This window comes from Spinacia oleracea, chromosome 2 (assembly GCF_020520425.1).
Source record: "Spinacia oleracea cultivar Varoflay chromosome 2, BTI_SOV_V1, whole genome shotgun sequence".
NCBI lineage: Eukaryota > Viridiplantae > Streptophyta > Magnoliopsida > Caryophyllales > Amaranthaceae > Spinacia > Spinacia oleracea.
Window position 1 is genome coordinate 71,289,285 of NC_079488.1, and position 23,112 is coordinate 71,312,396.

Genomic DNA, 23,112 nt, shown 5'->3' on the forward strand with positions numbered 1-23,112 from the left:
ATAAAATTAGGGAGAAAGGGAGAGAGAGGAAGAGAGAAACTGGCGGTTATCATCTTATTCCAATCAATATAATATGTACATACATACATTATATAGGATAAGGATGTCAGGGGTATAATGGGTATCCACAATACAATATATTTATAACACTCCCCTTGGATGTCCATTATCTAAAATAATACAATGGTCCTGTAATGTACATGAGATGATGACTCATTAAAAACCTTTCTAGGAAAACCCTGTGGGATAAAAACCTAGTGAAGGAAAAGAGTACAACACTCATCATAATACGCTTGGGATGTTGCCTCGTTAAAAACCTTACCAGGAACACCCAATGGGACAAAACCATTGTTAAGGGAAAAAGAGTGCAACGCGTATTTTCTCCCCCTGATGAATACATCACTTAGATCTTCTAGTTCAATGAATCTAATACGGTTGATAACTTTCCACATGTAGCAACATGATCATATCCTCCTTGGAAGTTGATTCTCCACAATTTGAGTTGAATTTTCAAACGTTCACTTGTATGCACTATGTGAGTATTTATATCATCAGACTTTTGACAATAATACCTGAAATAAATATATTTTCTTGTACATAATATTACAAAATGTATCCATTCATATTGGACATTTATAAACCTTCTTCTAGAGGTCATAAGTAGTAGTAATCATCAATGTTGATCAAAATTTCTCTAGTCATACTTTCATGACAATACATGATAAATAATAATATCACTGTCCAACTTAGAGTATAATGTGATTTATGGTTCTTCTGGACCATAAAATAAAACTCAATGTAAGGACATACATACTCTTATCTTATAATTTTGAATCAACTCATATTTGTACAAGAATTCTTCCGTGAATAAACTAATATGTATATTTCATAATTCTGAAGTACTCAAACTACTGGTTGAGACGACAATTTGATCGAAAAAACTCTTTAAGAGTTTGATAATATCTCATCAATGTTGTGAGATTGATATGAAAAACTTAAAGGGCTAGATGTTAAGAACATCATGTATAAGTTATTCAAGAACTCTTCTTATTTGCATGATTCATAACATACTATTATATCAACATTATATATATCTTTCTTTCGCAACTATTCGCCCATTAGAGTAAGAAACTCCTCTTATAATATTCATAAAGTTGCAAATCTGTCATACCATTCTTTGGATGCATATTTATATACGACATCATAATAGTTTTGAAACATGTAATATGAAATTATAACTGGATAATTCTACATCGTACCATGGTAAAATATAAAATAAACTAAATGTATGATGAATGATGCATTTACCTATTAACTACACATGTATATGAATGCAAGACTCAGATGCAAAACACTGTAGAGTGTGGATATCTCAAATCCATATCTTGTTGTACTTCAGGTCCATGAGCTCATTTGATCATCATAGTTATGTCTACGTCGAAACATACATAGATTTGCGATCCCTATTCAAAATTCATTATTTTTTCGCATATGCATTATATTTCGGTTCCATCCTCTACCGGTATCATCAAAATTATTCAACATATATTGTGCATGCTATATATTCATTAATGATATCTGAATACTTATTCAATAGGTACCATTCCGCTCTTCTCATGGGCCATCTATTATAGTTCAGATATCTATACCACTTCAAGGGTATTTCATACACTATATAATAGTGTTTTCTTTCTTTTCAATAATATCATCAACTGCATTATCTTGCCCTTTCATATAAATAAATATATAATTCATCATTATGTTGGAACCGTATATATAATCTACACTTCAGGTGCAGAGATTTAAATAAATATTGTCAAGATCATAATAGTAACATCGAGCACTATGACCATTATACACATTTATGCATCTGAACATGTAACAATTTAACATAATCAAGTCATAGATATTTATGTCCAAACATAATTTGAGGACTTACAGTTTGCATTTACACATACTCATATGGGGATCGGTATATTATCTTTCAATTTTGCCAACTTATTCTAGCTCGTCTCCCCCTAAGTTGGGAAAATATTTTCAATATATTATGGGGCATAAAATCTTTCACCAACTAATAATACACTTTTCAGCGTGTATTTTAATAAATGTTTGATACTTTCGTTCTCTTCTGGATATCAACATTGATTATAGGGAGTAATGCAATTTGCAGTTGTTTTTCTTCATATTTTATCTTTTCGTGCTGACGTATGATTGCCCCAATCAAGAGATTTATGATACTTAAATCAATTACAAAACACTTGTAAACTTATTGGTGATCTTCAAGTCACCTACTATCATTATGGTGAACTTCGGGTCACTTACTATCATGGTGAACTTCAAGTCACCTATCATATCATTATACAAGTTTTCAAAGTAATTAATATCTCTTGTATTTATATTCTCAATCGACTCATTATAAATATTCGATTGAAATACAACTCAACCTCACCATTATGTCTTGCCTTTGAATATATATACAACATATGAGAGAATGTCAGCACATAAATTTTCATTTGACAAGAATTTTCAAATTCTCATGACGGGTTATTCTAAACCCGGATGGCCTGAATTATCACATGGTACGTATATAATATCATATTCAAATACTTCATTCGATAACTGCTGGTTATCTTCCTAAAGTGATCAGTGTAATTATAAAATACTATAATTTGAACATATTGTGATGTGATATAATGACACAAACTGGTGTCTCATTTGTAATGGCAAGACAATTTAACAAAACTTATGGAAAGATGACTTATACTCTTCTGGAGTTGCCATTGTAATTGTGGTACATATCAATTTCAATAAACATATTATTCTTTCTTCATCTTCGGGATGATATCAATATTATAAACTCATACTCGTGTTCATAATTTAAGAACAAAAACGTGTACCACATTTACCAATGTATCATTTTAATCCATATACCATTATTTTGTAAATTTAAAAGTTAATTATCTCCCCTGATCTTTGCACATATTATTGTGGGAGAAATCGTGTCTACCCACTAAACATATCTCTTCATAATTTATTATCATTATATATGAGAGACATTTTTAGACTTTTATAACATGATGTCTAGTTATTTCCTCCGTAAGAGGTGATCAAGCAATCAACCATGTTCAAATAAAACAATACAATCATGTTCAATTGCAGGTTTAATGCGGCAAACAATCCAATTAAGAAAAAAATATAATCAAGAAGATTAAACTTACTACGTACATGCACTTGCGGCACAATTTGAATATGTATAATATGAAATCCGAAACAATTAAAAAAAAAAAAGTGCCCATGTAGCAAGGTATGAAAGAGTATTTTCATGTCACTAAATGGTAGTACTTTACAGTTACAATTAAATCAATCAACCATATTTCCATCATAAAAAGAAATTACAAAAAATAAAGGGAATTTTGTCATAAACCACCTTTTAAAATAGAGATTTTGCGAAAAATCACCTTTTAAAAAAATTCTTGCGAAAAGAAACCCGATTTACAAAATATTTTGCGAGAAAAGGTGGTTTACTGTTAGGAAAAGGTGGTCCCCTTATCTCTATTTTAAAAGGTGGTTTTTGACAAAATTCCCAAAAATAAAAGGGCTGTATTATACTGCATGTTTGAAATCATGATAAATCAATTTCGGAAAGCATAAATGCAGCAAGTATACTTTACTATTTAACGTATTGAAGTAAAATATGAAAGAATTAAAATAACATGTTCATGTTGCCGCATTAAAGAAGCAATTACGAGAAAAATAAACAAACATGTTCTCAATATTCGACAAAATCACCGACAAACAATTATGAAATTAATACCTTGCGCGGTTATTCAAGTTGTTGGCGGTTATTGATCGAGTATACAATCAATCAAGTCAAAAACAATTACAGCCAAACCAATGAACATGTAAAACAATTACTCCTACCAAAATCATGCGTGTATAATAACAAATATCATATGTGATCATAGAACTAGTTTAAAAGAAAACATGAAAAGGAAAGTAAAGACGAGTAAATACCAAATAGTATAATAATTAATACGTAGTGATACTAACCGATAACGCTGATTCTTGTAGTTATTTTCTCGTTTGTTCAATCGCGGTTTTACCTTATTTTACCTTTCCTTTCTTTTCTTTTTCTTCCAATTCCTCCCAACCAAATAAAGCCATAATCATCGAGATACTAACTAGATTACCAGCAAAATCTCTTATTCGTTTAAAACGCGTATGCAAATCATGGAAAACCCTTATAACCAATCCTACATTCGTCCGCCTCCATCTCCACCGCCAAAAATCCGCCTCCTCCGCCACTAGCGGTGGTCACTACCTCATCCTTAAAAACAGACACTCACTAGACCATATATACCGTGTCCGTGTCAACCTCGAAAATCCAGGGTCTCCTAGTACCGTCAAATTTTACCACCCAAAACAAGGCTCACCCGATTATGTACAATTTGCTGGGTCATGCAACGTAACGGTTTGATCTGTTTATGCACATTTACGTTGACTTATTATGAGACAATTACCCGTAATTTCTATTTACTCAACCCTCTAACCCTTCATTTCTTTGATGTTCCTATATCAGAAGGCGGCGGCCGCAACTGCAGAGGCGTCGGATTTGGATATGATTACACAAATGACGACTATAAAGTTGTTAGAATCAATCAAGTTGGTACCTCTATTTTACCGAGGCTGCCTGGTTATTCGGTCGAGTATTGCGCAGTAAAATTCATGGTGTTTAGTTGTAAGTCCAATTCTTGGCGGCGCATTAGCAATTTTAGCATTGGTAATGGTGTCGACGATGATAAAGATTTACTACAATTATCAGTCTGTTTAGAACCTTTAACCGCGGAGCTCTTTTCAATGATCATCTCCTACATTGGATCTTATATACCCGTAAACATAATCATTATCATCGCGTGATTGCGTGTTTAGATCTTTGTTCCGAGGAATGGACCGAGATCGTCGGTCCCAACAGTGATAATTCTGATCAAGAGTATTACGCTGGTGAATATTTAGGAGTTAAAGATGAATGTTTATATTTAATGCACTTTAACAGTGGTAATAATGTAGTTGATGGATGGGTGTTGAAGGAATATGGGGTGAAAGAGTCATGGGTTAGGTTTAACTGTTATGTATCCCTTTCGTTCGATAAGTTCAATTATCGTAAAAACGCATTTAAACATACATGGATCAAGGAAACAAGACTACGTTGGGAGTTTTACATGTATCAAGCAATTGGTGGGCGTGCGGAAATTTGCTTGGGAAGCCTTGTCACATTTGGAGAACACCATAGAATAACTGGGAAGAAGAAGAACAACAACAACAACAACTCTATAAGTAAGGGCTTCTTTTATCTTAGAGGTTTCTTTTTGTTCTTTACGTTTTTTTTATTGGGTATTTTAAAATAGTCTTTACTTTAATATTATCACATAAATGCTTTAATGTCTAATGATTATTTTAACCAATTAAATTCATTTAGGTCATTTAATCTTTCACACTTTTCCATTGAGACATTAAAATTTTCTCATTTTCCCAATATCATAATTTTGATAAAAGTGAAAACATTATAAATAAATGTAATTTGCTTTGTTTAATTAAAAAAAATTGAGGAATCACAATGTACATTAATTAGTCTTTTATAAACGTGTAAAAAGTCAAACGTAAAGAACAAAAAGAAACGGAGAGAGTAATTGTTTTGTATTACCTCGTTCATAAATGATATTTACTCTTATTTTGTGCACGATAATTAAGGAACTTTGGTGTACATGTGATTCCTGGGTAACAACTAACAAATGGGAAAATGAGTGGCTATAAATTATCCAACAATATGAGTAGATGAAAATTAATATTTAAGTATTGTGATTGGGTAAGTTATGATGGATTATCTAACAAAATATTGCAAATAGTATGTTGTAGTGGGCCAAATGAGGGTATAAATTTAACAAAAGGTCTTGCATGCACAAGGTTTATAATAAATTTATTGCACACCAACATAATTTTTACCCAGTTTTCTCTAACTTTTACCCAACTTTCTCTAACTTTTACATTATTAAAAAAAAAAGTTGATAGATAAACATTTGAAAGGGCTAAATGAAAAATTTTATACATTATTAGTGATTTTGAAGAAATATTTTTAATTAAAATGAAAAAATTTATCAGTAAAAATTAGATAACTTTTACGATATAAGGGTAACTTTTTTTTTGCTAAGCAAGAGAGAAATATATTAATTGGATCAAACAATTACAACTTAAGCCAATTCCAAGTCATACAAACCAACTAGGTTGGACTCTATGCCCTTGAAATCAGCAAACACAAAGCTAAACAAGCTCTAATACACAACCAGAATGCCTAAAAGGCTATTACAAATTTGTGAACCATTCACTATCTCTCTTGCTTACATGTTCTGGCAGAACTACCTGAATTCTGCTCTTGACTATTTGCTTCAAATCCTTCATACTCTGACTGACAGTGGAAATGGAATTATCCCAAAAACTTGTGTTTCTACACCTCCAGATCAGGTAGACAGCAGCACCAACAGCTGCAAAATACACCTGCTTCCTGAACTTTGAAGCTTTGCTCTGTCCAGCTTTTCTGACTAACTGAACCAAATTGCCATGAATAGAGAAACCTATCCACTGATGGACTGCTATAATAATTTGCTTACTATACTGGCACTGAAAGAAGAGATGCTGATGAGTCTCATCATCCAAGCCACAAATCAAGCAACTAGCAGATTGACTAATGCCAATCTTTGCTAGTTTGTCTGTAGTCTGAAGCTAATTTGATTGAACAGCCAACCAGCAAATGAATCTATGTTTTGGAACATTCAGCCTATTCCACACCATTTTATCCCAATGCATCCTTGGCTTGTCCCCTAGGAGTTTCTCATACACTTGTTTCACTGAATAATGAGACTCAAAATCTGCACAAGTAAAAAACTGTTTTAGTTGCTCCTTTGTATTGCACACTGGTTTCCAGTACCAGCTAGCAGTAGAACCAGGCTGATACTCCCACCAATCCCCATCCTTTAAGTAGACTGAATTAATCCACCTAATCCACACATTATCCTGCTTCTTAACTAAAGCCCAAACATATTTCCCCATAAAGGCAATATTCCACTTCTGAACATCTCTAAACCCCAACCCCCCCAGTGTGCTTGTCACTACAAACTTTATCCCAAGCTATGTTGCTTGGTTTATGACTGAAAGCATAGCCACTCCATAGGAAGGCTCTGCAGATCTTCACTATATCTTGAAGAACACCTTTTGGAAGCACATAAATTTGTGCCCAATACATGTGCAAACTTAGTAAAACCAACTGCATTCTTGCTGTATAGGATAAATTCCTAGAACTCCAAATTTTTATCCTAGTGATCATCTTATCCACCAAATGAGCACACTGAGCCACAGAGATCTTCTTAGAGCATATAGGGACCCCCAAATACTTGAATGGCAACATACTTCTAGAAAATCCAGAAACATCTACTACCCTCTGAATATCAGATTCATGCATGCCATGACAGTAGATAGAGGATTTTTGCTGATTTACCTTTAAGCCAGAAGTATTAGAAAACAACTTGAAAGCTTGAAGCAACAAGTAAATAGACTGATAATCTCCCTTGCTACAGATAATCAAATCATCAGCAAAACATAAGTGAGTAAGACCAATCCCCTTACACCTTGGATGAAACTGGAACTGTGCATAGAGCTTACTCTATTCAGAATTCTAGACAAATATTCCATGCAAATGACAAATAACAGAGGAGAGATATGGTCTCCTTGCCTCAATCCTCTCTTGGATTTAAAGAACCCATGCATAGAACCATTCAACATCAAAGAAAACATGGGAGTAGTAACACATTGCATAACCATATCAACAAATTGCTTTGGGAAGTCCAAAAGAACCAGCATCTCCTGTAAGAAATGCCAATCAACAGTATCATAGGCTTTTTGAAGATCAATCTTCATAAAGCAGCTAGGCTTAACCCCTTTCCTCCCATAATGCCTGACTATATCTTGCACAACCATAATATTATGAACTATGTATCTCCCATGAACAAAACCTCCTTGATTTTCCATGATGAGATCAGGAAGAACTTGTCTTAATCTCCCACACAATACTTTTGTTATGCACTTATAAATGGTGTTGCAGCAAGAAATTGGCCTGAACTCACTCACATCCTTTGGACATTTAGTCTTGGGAATAAGAGTAATCACAGTGTGGTTCACCTCCTTCAAGATTCTTCCTTGCTTCATCCCCAACAATATGCCAAGCATCTTTGTAAAAATAAGAACCAAAACCATCTGGACCAGGAGCTTTAATACCTGGAATAGAGAAAAGAGCCTTCTTAACTTCATCTGCTGTATAAGGAGCATTGAGTATAGCTTTATGATGATCCAAACAGACTGGCCCCTGCTGCACCACCTCCTTGTTTACTGGTGTTCTATTCTCAGAAGTACTACCTAGGAGCACTTTATAATAATCCAAGAAAGCTTGGGACACCCCATCAGCTGTATCTTTCCATTCTCCTTGCATATCATAAATGCTATACACTTGGTTCTGTACCTTTCTAGTCTTGATACTCTGATGAAAAAGAGAAGTATTCTCATCTCCATCTTTAAGCCAAGACAATTTTGCTTTCTGACTGAGGAAAGCCAAATAAGCATTATGTTTCTCCTTATAATCCTGAATTGCAATCAACTCTGTATCTGCAAAACTTTGATCAGAAGGATTATTATGCATTGCAGTTTGTGCACTCACCATAGTCTGATAAGCTCTCAAATCTGCTGCTTGAATATCTGTAAAACCCACTTTATTCAACTCTTTAAGAGCCAGTTTAACTCTTTTCAGTTTATTAATCAAAATGAACATTTTAGTGCCAATAAACTGAGTATTCCAAGCCTGCTGAACAATATCAGAAAACACAGTTGAAGACTTCCACATAGTAAAATACTTAAATGGTTTCTTCCCTCCATCATCTCTGGGATACACAGAAAGAAGACCAGGAGAGTGATCAAAAAGACCTTCTGGCATAAAACACACTTCAGCAACAGGAAAACAAGTTTGCCAAGCATGATTAGCCATAAATCTATCAATTTTTGAAAAAACCCTGTTGTTACCTTGTTGCTTGTTGTTCCAGGTGAAAAGATTACCCACACACTTAATGTCCTCCATACCACAAGCATGCATACAGTTGCTCACATCCACAATATCTCTATGTCTGACAGGAGCTCCAATTCTCTCATCTAATGCCATAACACAGTTGAAATCCCCACACACAATCCAGGGTTCTTGGGTGTTAAGCAACAACAAGTCCCTCCATAGATCTTGTCTCATACCAGCATCATTAAAAGCATAAACAAAAGTGCAATAAAAGGGTTTCCTACCACTTACAGGAGTAACATGGCAATGAACAAACTGACTGGATGCAGCAACAATGTTAACTGTGAAGCAACCAGCCTTCCAGGCTACAACTATCCTACCACCAGAGTGATAGCTAGAGTTGCTAGTAAAGCACCAATTTATAAAAACTTTCTGATAAAGCTTCCCTAGATTAGAGAGCTTCACCTTATGTTCCAGGAGCCCCACCAAACCCACTGCATACTTCTGAATAAAGTGATTCACCTCATTCTGTTTCTGTATTGAGTTTAGGCCCCTGACATTCCAAGCTAACACTCTATCCATTAGAGTTGGAAGAGTTCCCTCCTCCAGGCACCACTATCCTTTGTTCATCCCCTTTATACTGTTCTCCTACCAGTTCCTCCTTATCAATTAAAGAAGCCTCCAATACCTGAAAAGTATTAGAAGTTCTAACTGGAGTTTCTAGACCAACTCTCACTCTAATTGGTCTCAAAGATATTTGAAAACCTTCTTGATCCACAATAGGACTAACCACATGTTCACCCTGCTCAGTTGATTGAACTGAAATTGGAACAGATGGTTGAGCTTTCCTAATCCAGATCTTCTTCTGACCTTGTCTGCATTCAGTCTGTAGGTGACCAAACATCTTGCATTTAGTGCAAATTGTTGGCTTCCATTCATGAAATATGGCAACTCTCACCATAATGCCATTCTCATCTCTGAAGGAGATAAAATCAGGCAACTCTTGAGACAATGGTACATCCACCATGACTCTAGCAAATTGCAGTTTATCTCTACTGATTGTGGCCTGATCCCTCCTTAGTGGCTTGCCTAACTGTGCTACAATCTTAAACAAAGCCTTTTCCCCCCAATACTTGAAGTTTAGCTTCAATTACACCCAAATTGGCACAGATTGGAGTTCTGGTGTATCCATGTTCATATCATAGTTCTAAGGTTTCAGAATAAGAGGCTTACTATCAAAGAAATAGTGTCATCTCAACACCTTATCTCTCGAGTCCATAGTAAGAAATCTCACCAGAAAAACCCCCTTTCTCACCATGACAACCTTATCAACATTCAACTGTTTCCAAATCCTTCGAATGAATCCCTCCATGACATTGATAGGAGGATTAGCCCCCACAATGTAACACACCACAGCAGAACTCCAAAATTCAATCTCCTCTTGAATATCATCAAAACCAATTTCAACAGGGTTACTCTCATCACTATGAATTTCACTAACATCAACATTATCAGAAACAATCTGTTCTGGATACAATTTCATAGGTATTTCAACATTATTATCAAAATTAGGTGCATTATCAGTAGCAGCAGCCTCATCAAATTGCTGCAATATAGGAATTGAAATCGTACCCACTTCCATATTAGATCGAGCAGTACCTTGTTTCATCTGATTTGCTGAGCCATGAATCACCTCCATAAACTCATTAAAAGAATGCCTCACTTCTGATCGAGTTTGAAGATGCTGCAAACCTGATTTTGGCGTGAAAATTTCAATTTTCGAGCCCAAAATCCAGTGCCTCTACCCCCATAACCTCCTCAATACTGCGTGTTTTCAAATCTTGTGAATCTGATGATGGACCTCGAGGTTTTCCTTTGCTATTTCCATGCTTGCTGCTTTGAGATTTCGAGCCAGATTTCCTTGCCATGGCTACGGTGCACGTTAAGCTAACATGCACCGAGAGAAAACTTGGGGAGAAAGTCTCTCAGCTCTGGGATTAAGCATATACACATTATAATATATAAGGGTAACTTTTAAGCATTTTACGTTAACTTTAACTTCGGTGTACAATATTTATCGTACACCTCATGTAAATAAGACTTTGTGTAAATTTAAAATGTTTATGTTAAAAATAGAAATACAGTGTAAAGAACTTTCAAGAACGAAATAAAACGGAAAGCGTAAAAAACATTCAGGAACGAGATAGTATTTGCTAGTTTTATATTCTAATTCTCGTGTGACTCTTTTATTAATAAACTAGCCCTTGAGCCTGTTTAATTAACAGAAAATTAGTGGTTATTTAACTCTTTTAAAGTTCTATGTTTTTTTTAGGGCTTTTGTTTTCAATGGGAATATGCGATTTAAATAGAGGTGAAAATTGAAGATTAAAAGAATATTTATATAAATTAAATTAATTTAAAGGGTGATTTAATAGTATTTAGTGGTAAAGAGGGAGATGAAATAAAAAAGGTTGAATGAATATATAAATTGAACGGTGAATTGATGTTGAATGAGGAAGATGGAGTGAAAAGGCATTAGAGTTGTAAAATATATCAAACAACATAAGGAACAATTGAAAAAAAAAACAAATTAAAGGATGAAAGGAGATGACACGTGTCATCTAATTATCTATGATTTTGTTTTTTAAATGCTAGGTATAGAGTAATTAAATTGCACGGGAGATTAAATGTTTGATAGCTATACTTTTTTTAATAGTAAAACTAGTTAGTGCCCCGGGCGATGCCCCGGATAGTAGAAAAATGGATTAATTAGATTATTATATAACTCGTTTTGAGTCTAATTTAATTTGTTACATTACAATATATCTTGCTTTGAGTATGCTTTAATAAACTTTAACATGTAAGCATTACTAACTCGTAAAAGTACTGACTAATTAGTCATGTGATCGAGACTATTAATAAATGATTCAGGTCATTTTTCTCATTATATTGACTTAATATAGTTGTGCACGAACAAAAAACAACAAAATAAATTATGGCGTAGTGGTTAAAATATTCTTTGTTGTATGATGAGATATACCATACTCAATTACTCATAGAAGACAATCCCCTTCTATATGAACAGCATCAGCAGCAATCTGCTAACTGCAGCCCTGAATTTGTTTCCGTTTCTTTTGGGTCCATTTTCCAGCAAAGATGATTCAACTTCAACATAATACCTCTCTGTTAGAAACAAGTCATTGTCACATTCTTGCTAACAACGTGATTAGCAGAGAATTTGGTCAGAGTACCTCCCTGATAAACAGATTTCAGGAACACCCAGTCTATTGATTAGCCGCGAGGAAAAACATATTCCAGGAAATTATTATTTTTATCCATTTCCCACCTCTCCGGCTTTCCCCTCCATCTGCTCAGCGAGGAACCAAAGAAAGGAAAATGAATTTTGAAACCTAATTCCTATTGAAAATAAAATGCAGTTCATACTACTTTCCTTTCAACCAAACATGGCCTCAATTATTCACCGCAGCAATGAAAGTATGGTTACAAAATTGTAATAGCAGATAGGCTAAATTCAAATCCACTTTATTAAATTCGTAAAAGGGGTAATTCCGGTAAAAAGTTCAGGATGACAGACTTACAGGTGACGAAGTGGTCTGAATTGCTACCACCAGTTTTTGTTGCTTGTAGAACCGCTAGCTGGGAGCCGAAATTAAGTATGGGTTCTACCAAGACTACCCTACAAGCTAGGGCCTTATCCGAGAAACACGGCTAGACCAAAGGGAGTGAAGGATCATGTGAAACAAGTCATACTTCTGTGGAGTTTTGTGCCATATGAAATGCCTTTGCACCATTGTCAACCTGTGTTGCATATCAAGGTACTTGTCTTCTGAGATAGAAAGTAGAATACTCCTTAGGTTTGGGATGTCTTTTTCCTGCACGAAAACAGCAAATGTCTCCCAATCTAGCATCTCGAAGAAAGGGGGTACGTAATTGTCAGCAATTATCACCGGAATACACCCGTACAAAATGGACTCCACCACCCTGGGGGAGTGGACTTGGTATCCCCTTGCACAAATGCAATACTTGCTGCTCTTCATGTACTCTTCATAAGTTGTTTCTCCTTCAGAATTATGGGACATTGGACCAAAGATCTTCATATCAGATACCTTGTTCTCCCAATACTTTAACAATAATGGTCGGAGATAACCGTGTATTTTTCCAGCGAAGAAGGCTAATGTATCTCTCTCTGAAGGTGGTTTTCCTCCAATATCTCTTGAAGGGTCATCTTCATCATGAATAAACGTTACCGGTATACTAACATCGTTGCCTATACTAAATCCTCTTGCTACATTGGCGTTGCACAAAGCTCTAATGCAGCTGCTCATATGCTTCGTCGTTATACGCAAAGCCTGAGAATCACACTTTTGTAAGTAGAACGATGAAATTTACCAAAACCCATCATTTATTACAAGAAACGTTTCTTGCATTCGTCATTTTTTCAAACACAGATGTATAGTAGAATGGCTAAAACATCAAAATTTGAAGAATTCCAGATACTCGACTAATAACCAACGACAAAGGGATAGGATTAGAGCATACCCAGTCATGACAAGCAACAAAAAAGTGATCTGCTCCCCCAGTAGCATTCCAATAGCTATATTTATTCCTGATCAAATCCACATATTCTTTGAGATAATCCTCCAAGCTCTTGGGGTTATGTAACTTGGCATCATTTATGGTCCAGCGCAACGTCGTAGAACTGAAGGGTAAATAATATAGATGAGCTTTCCTAGGGTCTTCTACAGTGAAGTGTTTACTTCTCTGTATCAGCTCCATAAACCACCCTTCTCCTGCATATATTCCCGTTAGCCCTGGTTGGTGAAATATGGGCTTCTTTCCGTCTTTGTATATATATATTTTAAGAATTTGTTCCATCAAGTCATAGCTCCTACATAAACAATCTTTTAGGTAAATACAGGTATAGGATGTTGGCATATTTATGCACAATCTACATATGATCATCAGTGAAAACATACAAACAAACTGGCTTACCTTTTAAATACAGAGACATTCCGGAAAAGAGGAGCATGCAAGTCTGCAACACTTCTTAAAACGGGGGTGTTCTTAATCTGTGAGCTAGCATATAGAAGCTCATTATCACGTACTGCTGACCATTCCTGCCTCTGTTATCAGCGACAAATAAACATCTCATTAAGGTGAAAAATACCAAGAAACTACTTAGTACTAAATATTAGAAATAAGGCACACTATACCACTGATTTAGAATACTTCGGACTGCTAAGCAACATGGATTTCATCTGCAACAAGGTGATCAAGTTGACCCTTCTCATCCTTCTTAAATACTTCTCAATGTTGAATGAGTCATTCTTCAGATTACCCTGCAACTCTACGGCCCGTTTTGATCTGTTCGTATGTGAGTTGCTTTTGGATGCAGAAGTGTTTGATCTGTTAATCAAAACCTCTACTCTATCCATTGGAGTTGATCTAACTACAGTAAAATTATTTGTAGAAACGGTTACACTGCTGTTATACTCCAGATTTAAGCTAGCGAGGTGCTTCTGATCATTATTCTGTGTAGTATTACTATGGAAGACATAAAATTGCTCTGCCTCGTTCTCCATGCTACTGTCATTTCTTGTTACTGAACGTCTTTCGTGATGAGGTGTGCCCTCCTCTTCCAAATTACTAGCACTAATGTCAACTCCCTTCTCCAAATCAAAACTACTATTCATCATCAGATTTCCAGAATGTGGACTTTTGGGCCACGACACCGATGAATAGAATCTCCCAGAAGGAAAATCCTGAAACCGATACAAAACTGTCGTGGCTGCTAAAAAACCCACCACAAATAGAGGCACTAATACTCTCCCAGAGCTGCATAGTTTCATTAATTGGGCAGCCATATTCTATCCTAAGATACTATGTATCAGAAAATCTCAACATACCCATTACATCCGAGCAATATCCTGAAACAGCAAGTAGAGAAAGACAAAAGACAGTTAGCTAACCAGTCGATGAACAAAACTGAATTGATGCTAAATTTACAAAATCAACTCCAACAACTTCAATAACGAGAAATCCATTCATTGCTGTGCAGTTATCAAACGGAGTTCAAAACAAGCCTTTGTAAATTCATGCTATAGAAGGAAATGGTGCAAAGGAAGTACATGAAACTAACCTCGGATTTTTAGAACGGAGTTCAAAACAAGCCTATATGTATAGTACTGTAAGGGGAGGGGGGGGTAATTTTCAAGCTTTAGAGGGCGAAACTGCAGCAACTTCAACTCAAAAAGATATTCCCAAAATGAGATTGCATAAAAAAGTTAAATTTCAATATCAAACAACATAGGAGTGCATAAATTAGTGAGTCTGTTGACTCTCTGCAGTCCACAAGAGTGACCACGTTTCCGACTGACAGTGAAACACTATTTTAATTAAGGTTAATTTATACTCCCTCCGTCCCGGAATACTCGACCCGGTTTGACCGGCACAGAGTTTAAGGGACTTGAATTGACTTATTTAATTTAATAGGTAGTAGTTGATAGTGAGGTATTATTTTAATGTAGTTAGTGGGAGGTGGGTTAAGAGGTGGGGTTGGGGGAGAGTAGGAGTTGAATTTTTAATTATTTTTTGTGTGGAGTAGGGGGTAGGTGGGTTAATAGGGGTGGGGTGAGAAATGATTTAATATTGTTAGAATATTTCCATTTTTAGAAACAGGTCAAGTATTAAGGGACGGCCCGATAAGGAAAACAAGTCAAGTATTCCGGGACGGAGGGAGTAGTTAAAAAGGGAATCTCAAGGAGCTTTAATTGTCCCACTATCTTGATAATTGAACATTATAATAACATAACCAATAAATTAATATCTTTCATCTTCTCCTTCATCTCTTTTCTATATCTGCAAGCCCATACACCAACACACAAGAAGTCCAGAAGTACCAGAACCACCTCCAGCCTCCACATTTTCTTTCAACAGAAGTGGGAGAAGTATTCATTCCAGCATTGTGTTTCCCTTCCATTGTATTATACCTCTTGATTTTCACTTAAGTGGAATTGGCAAAAACTTGTCCCAAATCACTGACAGAAAAGTGCCAAAAAGTCAGATGTTTTATCTGAAGATGATGGGAAAGTTGGTTATGGAAGTAACACGACCATGGGATTTGGTATTGTAGTGCTAGGAAAATGAGAATTAGTTGATTTAATTATCATGGACCCCTTCAGGTGTTAACAACCTGCTTAACAGGACTCAGACAATATACTTTTTACTGTCCATACCCATAAAGACAAATAAGAGCAGTAAAGGCCAACCATTATCTATCTTAGATTTACAGACATAGCTAATTAGGCACCTCTTCACAGCTGCTACGAGCCTACAACTCACATTGAGAAGCATGTGGTGTTGGAATGGCAAAGAAAAGCAGCTAAAGTTTATGTAAATGTTGGCTCAGCAATATGATCAAAACCTTTAAATCTCAATCATTAAATAGAAGGATGAAGTTCAATAAAATAATATTATGTGTATGAAAACTTCAAATGCTGTATTGGAGAGCTTGCAACCTCATCTTACCTGGAATCGAGCTTTAAGAGGCTTATTGACAAGAATTGAACTAGTCAAAGATGGATCAGCAATTCATCCAAGGCGGTTTAAACTCATTCTCTTATCCGGAGACCATTCACAGAAAAGTCTAGTCAATATTGAAAAGATTAGGTGATGAGGAACGATCTTGTTTATGTGTTACACATGATTAAGGGAGTTTGGCTAGCCAACTTGTTCAATAAACAGATGAAGACCAGACTCATTGCATTAATGAAAGGAAGAGCGATTAGCCTTTAAAACACACTACAGAAAGTGTAACCAAAATAACAATTAGAAAAGAAATCACAAACTTACAGTTTCTGAAGTATGCAGACAAGATATAGTAACAGCTTCAACTGACACCCAGATTTTTTAAGCAGGCCTTATCTGAGAAACCCGGTTGTACCAAAATGAGTGAAGGATCATATGAAACAAATCGTACTTTTTTGGTATTTTATGCCATATAAAATGCCGTTGCACCATTCTGATCCTCTGTTGCATATCAAGGTACTTCTCTTCCGGGATGGCAAGAAGAATATTCCTCAGATTGGGGATGTCTTTCTCTTGAACGAACACGGAAAACGCCTCCCAATCTAGAATCTCGAAGAAAGGAGGCACGTAATTATCAGAGATAATCACGGGAATACACTCATAGAAAATGGATTCGACAACCCTAGGGGTGTGGACCCCGTAACCTCGGGCACAGATGCAGTACTTGCTGCTCTTCATGTACTCCCTGTAGGCTGCTTTGCCTTGGATATCCTGTAGCCTTGGACCGAAGATCTTCATATCTGGTACCTTATCCCCCAGTATTGCAACAATAATGGACGAACATAACCATGCAACTGTCCAGCAAAGAAGGCTAATATATTTCTCTCTGAAGGTGGTTTTCCTCCTATATATCTTGTGGGGTCATTTCCACTGCGAATATAAGTTACAGGTACACTGACATCCTTGCCTACATGAAAGCCTCTTGCAACATTGGCATTACAGAGTCCTCTAATGCAACTGCTCATATGATGCCTTGTTATTCGTGGGGCCTGAAAATGTCATGGTTTTATCAGCGGGAAAAATGCAAGCTTTTGCTATTTAATTCAAGGCAGCATGCTACACAGCTGATGAAAATTAATTGCAGGATTCCTATACACAATTACTCAGCTATTCACATTCTGCTGTGGATGTTTTACAACTTGACAACTTGTACTATGGTACATTGGCACTTACACTAGCAGACTTTTGTAATTTTGTACTCTAGGACCCTCGGTTGTTACCTTCAGCCTTCCTGAGTTGGGGACAATAAAATATTGCCTTCTTTCATACCCCAAATTATTCTTCAAGGATTCGAAGTATAACTTATATCACTCAGATTAAGGTACACGGCCTGGCTACAGATGTAGATCAAAGGGTAGAACTTGCTTATTTTGAAGACTTCGATATACTCTTGGTCAAACAACTTTTTTTTGACAGGAGCTCTTGGTCCATATTCAATATACTGTCTCAGATTCTCAGTATTCAAGTGCCATACATAAGAACATAATGATGGAAGCAAAAGTGCTGCATATGCAAAGGTTTCTGATATAGACATGTAGTATGAGTTGTATGACCAAATAATGCCAATAACATGACCTCCAAAAGATACACAAAGCAATGAAGTTCATATGAATGAAATGAAATTATAGAACGTAAATTGGAAGACATACCCAGTCATGACAAGCAACAAAAAAATGATCTGCTCCACCAGTCCTGTTCCAAAAACGGTATCGCGTTCTTATCAAATCCACATAATCTATGAGATATTGCTCCAAGTTCTTCATACTATGTGACTTCTTCTCATAAAGGGTCATGCGTAGAGTTTCAGAGCTGAAAGGCAAGTAATAAAGATGCGCCTTTTTAGGGTCCCTTACAGTGAAGCGTTTACTTCCCTCCATCAGTTTCATAAACCATCCTTCTGCTACATATAATCCCCGTAGACTGGGGTGGTGGAATATAGGCTTCTCCCCTTCTTTGTATACATAGATTTTGAGTACACGTTCCATTAAGTCATAGCTCCTGCAGGAACAGTTACATATGCACTTTAAATCTGGCTCTTATTAATTCTTTAAGCTTAAGAACAGAATCTGCAAGATTTCATGTTCCCACTTCCCAGCTACTGTGAAATCATATCAAGGGGAAGCAAGCTAGGTAACATTAATGCCTAACTACCAATCTCTGCTGCTATTTTCTCTTCACAAAGTCTTTAATTTGGAAAGAATGTATAGACAAATAAACCCAAGTCATCATTTTCCTAGCAATCAAGCATCTTTTGACAGTCACGAAATTTATTAAGATGGCCATAAACAGGCTTACCTTTTGAACACAGAAACATTTCGGTAAAGAGGAGCATGCAAGTCAGATAAGTTCCTTAAAACAGGAGCATTCTTGATCTGCAGGCTTGCAGAAAGAAGCTGCCTGTCACATGTTGTGGATGATTTTCGCCTCTAGCATCAGTCAAAACACAAATGATATTAATGCACAAAATACACGATTAGAAACATTGGAAGCAGAAAAGAAGAAAAAAACAATTAGCGCTGCCATACCACTGAGGTTGTTAAGGAAGGTCCATTAAGCAACATGGATTTCATCTCAGAGAAAGTTATCGTAGCCCCTCTCATCTTTCTCACATATCTTTCAATCACAAATGAGTCATTCCTACTGCCACCTTCCAACTCCACAACCTGCTTGCTTTTATGTGTCTGTGAGCTGTTCGTTGATGCTGAAACAATTGATCTAGTAGTACCCAAAGGTTTCATTTTCTCCGAGGTAATTTGATCAAATATAGTCGAATGATTTGTTGAAACATCCATATTACTAGCATTCTCAATATTGTCCCTAATAGAGTTCTCATTCAATACATACAATTGCTTTGCTCCATTCTCCACACTTCTAGAATTCCTCATTGGAAACAACTCCTTACCAAAATCAACATCATGTTCACTTCTTCCATGATCCAATGTAAGTTCAGTCTCTTTGAGCTCCTCTGCCAATTTACTCACATTCTGACCTACTACTACTCCCTCCACCATATCAAAATTACCATTTCTAACCGAATTCCAAGAAGGTGGACTACTTCTAATCACTACTAGAGGCAAAGCCTCATCCCCAGACGACAAAGTAGATATGTATCTACCAAAGGGCAATGTCGATAACTGAGCTAAAACTATCATAGCTGCTAATAAAGCCGTTATCGAAACAACCAATCTGCTTCCATGATTGCATAATTTCAAGAACAAACCAGCCATATTATGATATTTATATACCTACAAAATCAAGTTAAAGAGCACATTGTGATTATCTGGTAAATGCAACCATCAAACTATAGATTAAAATCGTTGTACATACAAAATCATACAATATATACAAACAATTTCACCAAAATCAATAAAAAGCTAATTAATGAAAAAATTATGACCCGGGAAACAGAATTGAACACTTCTATAAGCATCTCAACAAAAACGGCATAAAAGTGGAAAAACAATCATATTCTAGTAGCAAAAAAACAGTGAAGTAGGAGAGAGAAAGTGTACCTGTTGAGTATCAGCAACCAACATAAACAGTGCCAAATGAATTGTCGGTACACATATCAAGGGAGTTAAGCTAAAGGTTGTGGCCAATCTTTTGGTTTTTTTCACACTTTACGAATTCAACCTTTTTTTTCATATTTTATGACTCATATTCATTTTCTGGCCAGTTAACCATAGCTTAACCCACTATTAACCATACTATCCCTCAAATAATAAATTAAGATAAAGGTTAGGATCTAACCTTTTGATTTTTTCACCGTTTAGGACCCAAATTTTTTTTTATCTTTGGGACCTCATACCCATTTTTTACATACAAACGTTATTTACTGGAAAAAAAAACAGTAAAATGCAAATAAAATAATTAGCACTCTAATTAATAATTATAATAATAGTTATTAATATTTTTATTTTTATTAATTATTATTATGTAATAATTGTTATTATTATATTTAACAATAATTGTTGTGGGAACTTTTACGGTGCTGATGTGGCACGCGCTCCTCGGAGGTATCAAGTATGACTTGGCACGAACTTCTGGCAACCTGCAAAACAAGAATATTCCCGTAGGAATATTCCCTCCGATGCTTAAGTAAGTATAAGTTAGAGAGATAAGTAATTTGTAGAGAGAAGGCAGAGCAAAGATAAGTTTGTTGTTGTTGGGCAAGAATTGAATACCCTTTACCTTGGGATCTGAGCTATTTATAGTGCTAGGGTTCCTTGGGGACTGCACCCTCAACCCTAACTATGGGACACGTGCCCCTTGGGGATTTAGGACACGTGGCCTTTGGCCTGCAATGATGGGCCTCCCATATTTGGACCGGCTTTTAAAGACAATGGCTTTGCCCAATGGGGCTCTGTCTTTACTCTGGTGGAGTAGCAGGACTTTGGGCCTTCTTTCCAGGCCTGGGCCCATCTGATCAGTATGAGTCGTGGGCTGCCTCTTTGGGCTTTGTGGGAGATTTGTTCAAGCCCACATCATCTGCCCCTCATGAGGAGTGAAAACAGACGTTAGTTTTCACTGCTCTTGGAGTGTCCAACAAGGTGATGACGCGTGGCAGGGGTAATCATTTCTTACCCCTCTATAAATAAGTGGCCAATTTGAGTGATTTTCCCCCTCATTTCCAGTGATCACTTGAGAGCAAATAGGAGAAAGCGATTTCCGGCGTCTTATATCCACCGACATCCACCGTAGCACCGCCGCGATCTTCAAAGTCGTGTTCTTGTAGTTCTTCATCCAAGTTCTTTCACAAACTCCCTTTTGATTTATCAGGTAAAGGTTTTCTTTGGAAAAATGTGTTTGTTGATTTTGATTCTTCCAAATTTTCTTCTTAGTCTTGCATGGGTCTCGTCAAACTGAAGGCGTCATCTTGTCCCTTTGACGTCTTCTGTTTTCAAGTTTGTCCCTGTTTTGAGGCAAGTCTTGGCTTGTTGCAGGATTTAATGGCGCGAATAGAAGACGAGGAGCAGTTTGAAGGAGAATCCTCTTCTCCTATAGAGGACGTCCCAGAAAGCACTGATGCCGCGCCGACTAGTACGCCAGGTGGGGAGGAAGGTCACCTTCATCCCAGCGCCATCTTCCCACTTCAGACGTGGCTGAATTTCCTCACTCTAGAGGGGAAAGCCTATGGGGCGTCTCTGAATCTAGGTTCGGAGTATAAATTCTACATGCCGGCTGGCATGGACTGCACCAGCTTTGGACTGGTGAAAGGAGAGTTCGCCGTTTACGGCTCGTTTTTGAAGCTGGGTATGAGATTCCCCCCTCACCCCTTTGTGGTGGAGTTGCTGGACAGCTTCAATATTGGCCTGTGCCAAATGTCCCCGAACTCCTGGGCGGGTGTTTGGCTATATTGCTCGCTGCGAGCTTGCCGGCATCACCCCTTCTCTTCCGGCGTTCCTAAGAATCGCCTCTATGTCCCAAGTTTCGAAAGCCGCCGCGGGCTGGCTGATTCTTACATACAAAGGGGCCTATCGGACGGTGATGGGGAAGGCGTCTAAGTGGCATCACTGGAGGAAGAAGTGGGTGGTTATCAAAACCACCAATCTGGAGATGTGTGAGAGGATGAGACGTTGGAATGCCAAGCCCAACTTCGTTGGGAAAGGTGCATCTTTACCTCCCATTTCCGCCGAGCTCTGGGAGCGGATCTCGTCGCTGTTCCTGGTCAAGCCGCTCGTCATCAAGGACAAGACGGCCTACATACCCGAGGGGTGGTTGCCTCATCTGAATCAACTGAGAAATCCCACTTTCCTCTCGGCTGTAGGCCTGTGTCCGTATATGCCGAGAGGTGATGTATCTATACTTCAAATTCTTCTGTTTAATCAAAACCGCACTAATGTCTTTATTTCGTTTTGTCAGACGAGGCCATGGGTCAGCTGGATGATGCCTCCAAAGGCCAAGTGGACAGGCCGTCTTGGTTGGCGAAGGTACTCGACGCCAGTACCTTCAGAGCTTGGAAGCGTCAGCAGGCAGCCGAGCAAGCCATTCATGAGCAAATGGCTCCCCCTCCTGCTGAGGAGGAGAAGGTATTGATTAAATCTTCAGACGTGATTTCCTTTGTTGTTTACAACTTGTTTTTATTCATCATCATTTTTTTTTTTTAGAAGACGAGGAAGGCGAGCACGGACGCGGCTCCTACTTCCAAACACAGGGCTGGCGGCACAGGGAAACCCGTCTTCAAGTCAATGACGTCGAAGGCTTCTAAGGAGTTTGTCGTCCCCAAGGCTGCATCTGCTTCTCCTAGCTTGGAGAAAACTGGAGGGACAGCTGATCCTCTTGCGGGGATTCCTGAAGTCATCCGCCGCAACATCCCTCTGAGGGCGGCGGAGAGAGCTAGGAATTCTGGGGGTAAGTTTTACTCCAACATCGTAACCACCTGCCGTTCCTCGTCTAGAAGTTCT

General features: G+C 37.2%; 2 protein-coding genes and 1 pseudogene across 5 annotated transcripts; all 3 read right to left on the reverse strand.

Moving 5' to 3' along the window:
- Positions 1 to 8,188: 8,188 nt before the first annotated feature.
- On the reverse strand, positions 8,189 to 11,028 carry LOC110796267 (uncharacterized). The gene is made up of 4 exons (XM_056836037.1): positions 10,926 to 11,028; positions 10,395 to 10,852; positions 9,742 to 10,244; positions 8,189 to 9,653 (listed from the first exon to the last, which is right to left on the reverse strand). The coding sequence occupies exons 1-4, from the start codon at positions 11,026 to 11,028 to the stop codon at positions 8,189 to 8,191; spliced, it is 2,529 nt and encodes an 842-aa protein (XP_056692015.1).
- LOC110796260 (probable glycosyltransferase At5g03795) lies at positions 10,585 to 14,985 on the reverse strand. 4 transcript variants are annotated; one of them, XR_008927945.1, is made up of 5 exons: positions 14,335 to 14,985; positions 14,114 to 14,244; positions 13,661 to 14,009; positions 12,700 to 13,470; positions 10,585 to 11,091 (listed from the first exon to the last, which is right to left on the reverse strand). XR_008927945.1 is itself a non-coding variant. In XM_022001306.2 (4 exons), the coding sequence occupies exons 1-4, from the start codon at positions 14,983 to 14,985 to the stop codon at positions 12,805 to 12,807; spliced, it is 1,797 nt and encodes a 598-aa protein (XP_021856998.2). In that variant the 3' UTR covers positions 12,521 to 12,804. The 4 variants fall into 4 exon arrangements, 1 of the variants encoding a protein (XP_021856998.2); XR_008927946.1 differs by lacking the exon at positions 10,585 to 11,091 and adding an exon at positions 12,016 to 12,283; XR_008927947.1 differs by lacking the exon at positions 10,585 to 11,091 and adding an exon at positions 12,290 to 12,467.
- A 2,044-nt stretch (positions 14,986 to 17,029) lies between these two features.
- On the reverse strand, positions 17,030 to 20,315 carry LOC110796259 (probable glycosyltransferase At3g07620; annotated as a pseudogene).
- Between the last annotated feature and the right edge of the window lie 2,797 nt (positions 20,316 to 23,112).

Coding starts and splice junctions, on each gene's coding strand:
- LOC110796267 (XM_056836037.1), bottom strand. CDS start 11,028: ATGGCAAGGAAATCTGGCTCGAAATCTCAAAGCAGCAAGCATGGAAAT. Junction 10,245..10,394: donor TGAGAAAGGGGGTTTTTCTG/GTGAGATTTCTT, acceptor GTGTAATTGAAG/CTAAACTTCAAGTATTGGGG. Junction 9,654..9,741: donor GAGGAACTGGTAGGAGAACA/GTATAAAGGGGA, acceptor TTGGAATGTCAG/GGGCCTAAACTCAATACAGA.
- LOC110796260 (XM_022001306.2), bottom strand. CDS start 14,985: ATGGCTGCCCAATTAATGAAACTATGCAGCTCTGGGAGAGTATTAGTG. Junction 14,245..14,334: donor CGAAGTATTCTAAATCAGTG/GTATAGTGTGCC, acceptor CGCTGATAACAG/AGGCAGGAATGGTCAGCAGT. Junction 13,471..13,660: donor TTGTTGCTTGTCATGACTGG/GTATGCTCTAAT, acceptor TGTGATTCTCAG/GCTTTGCGTATAACGACGAA.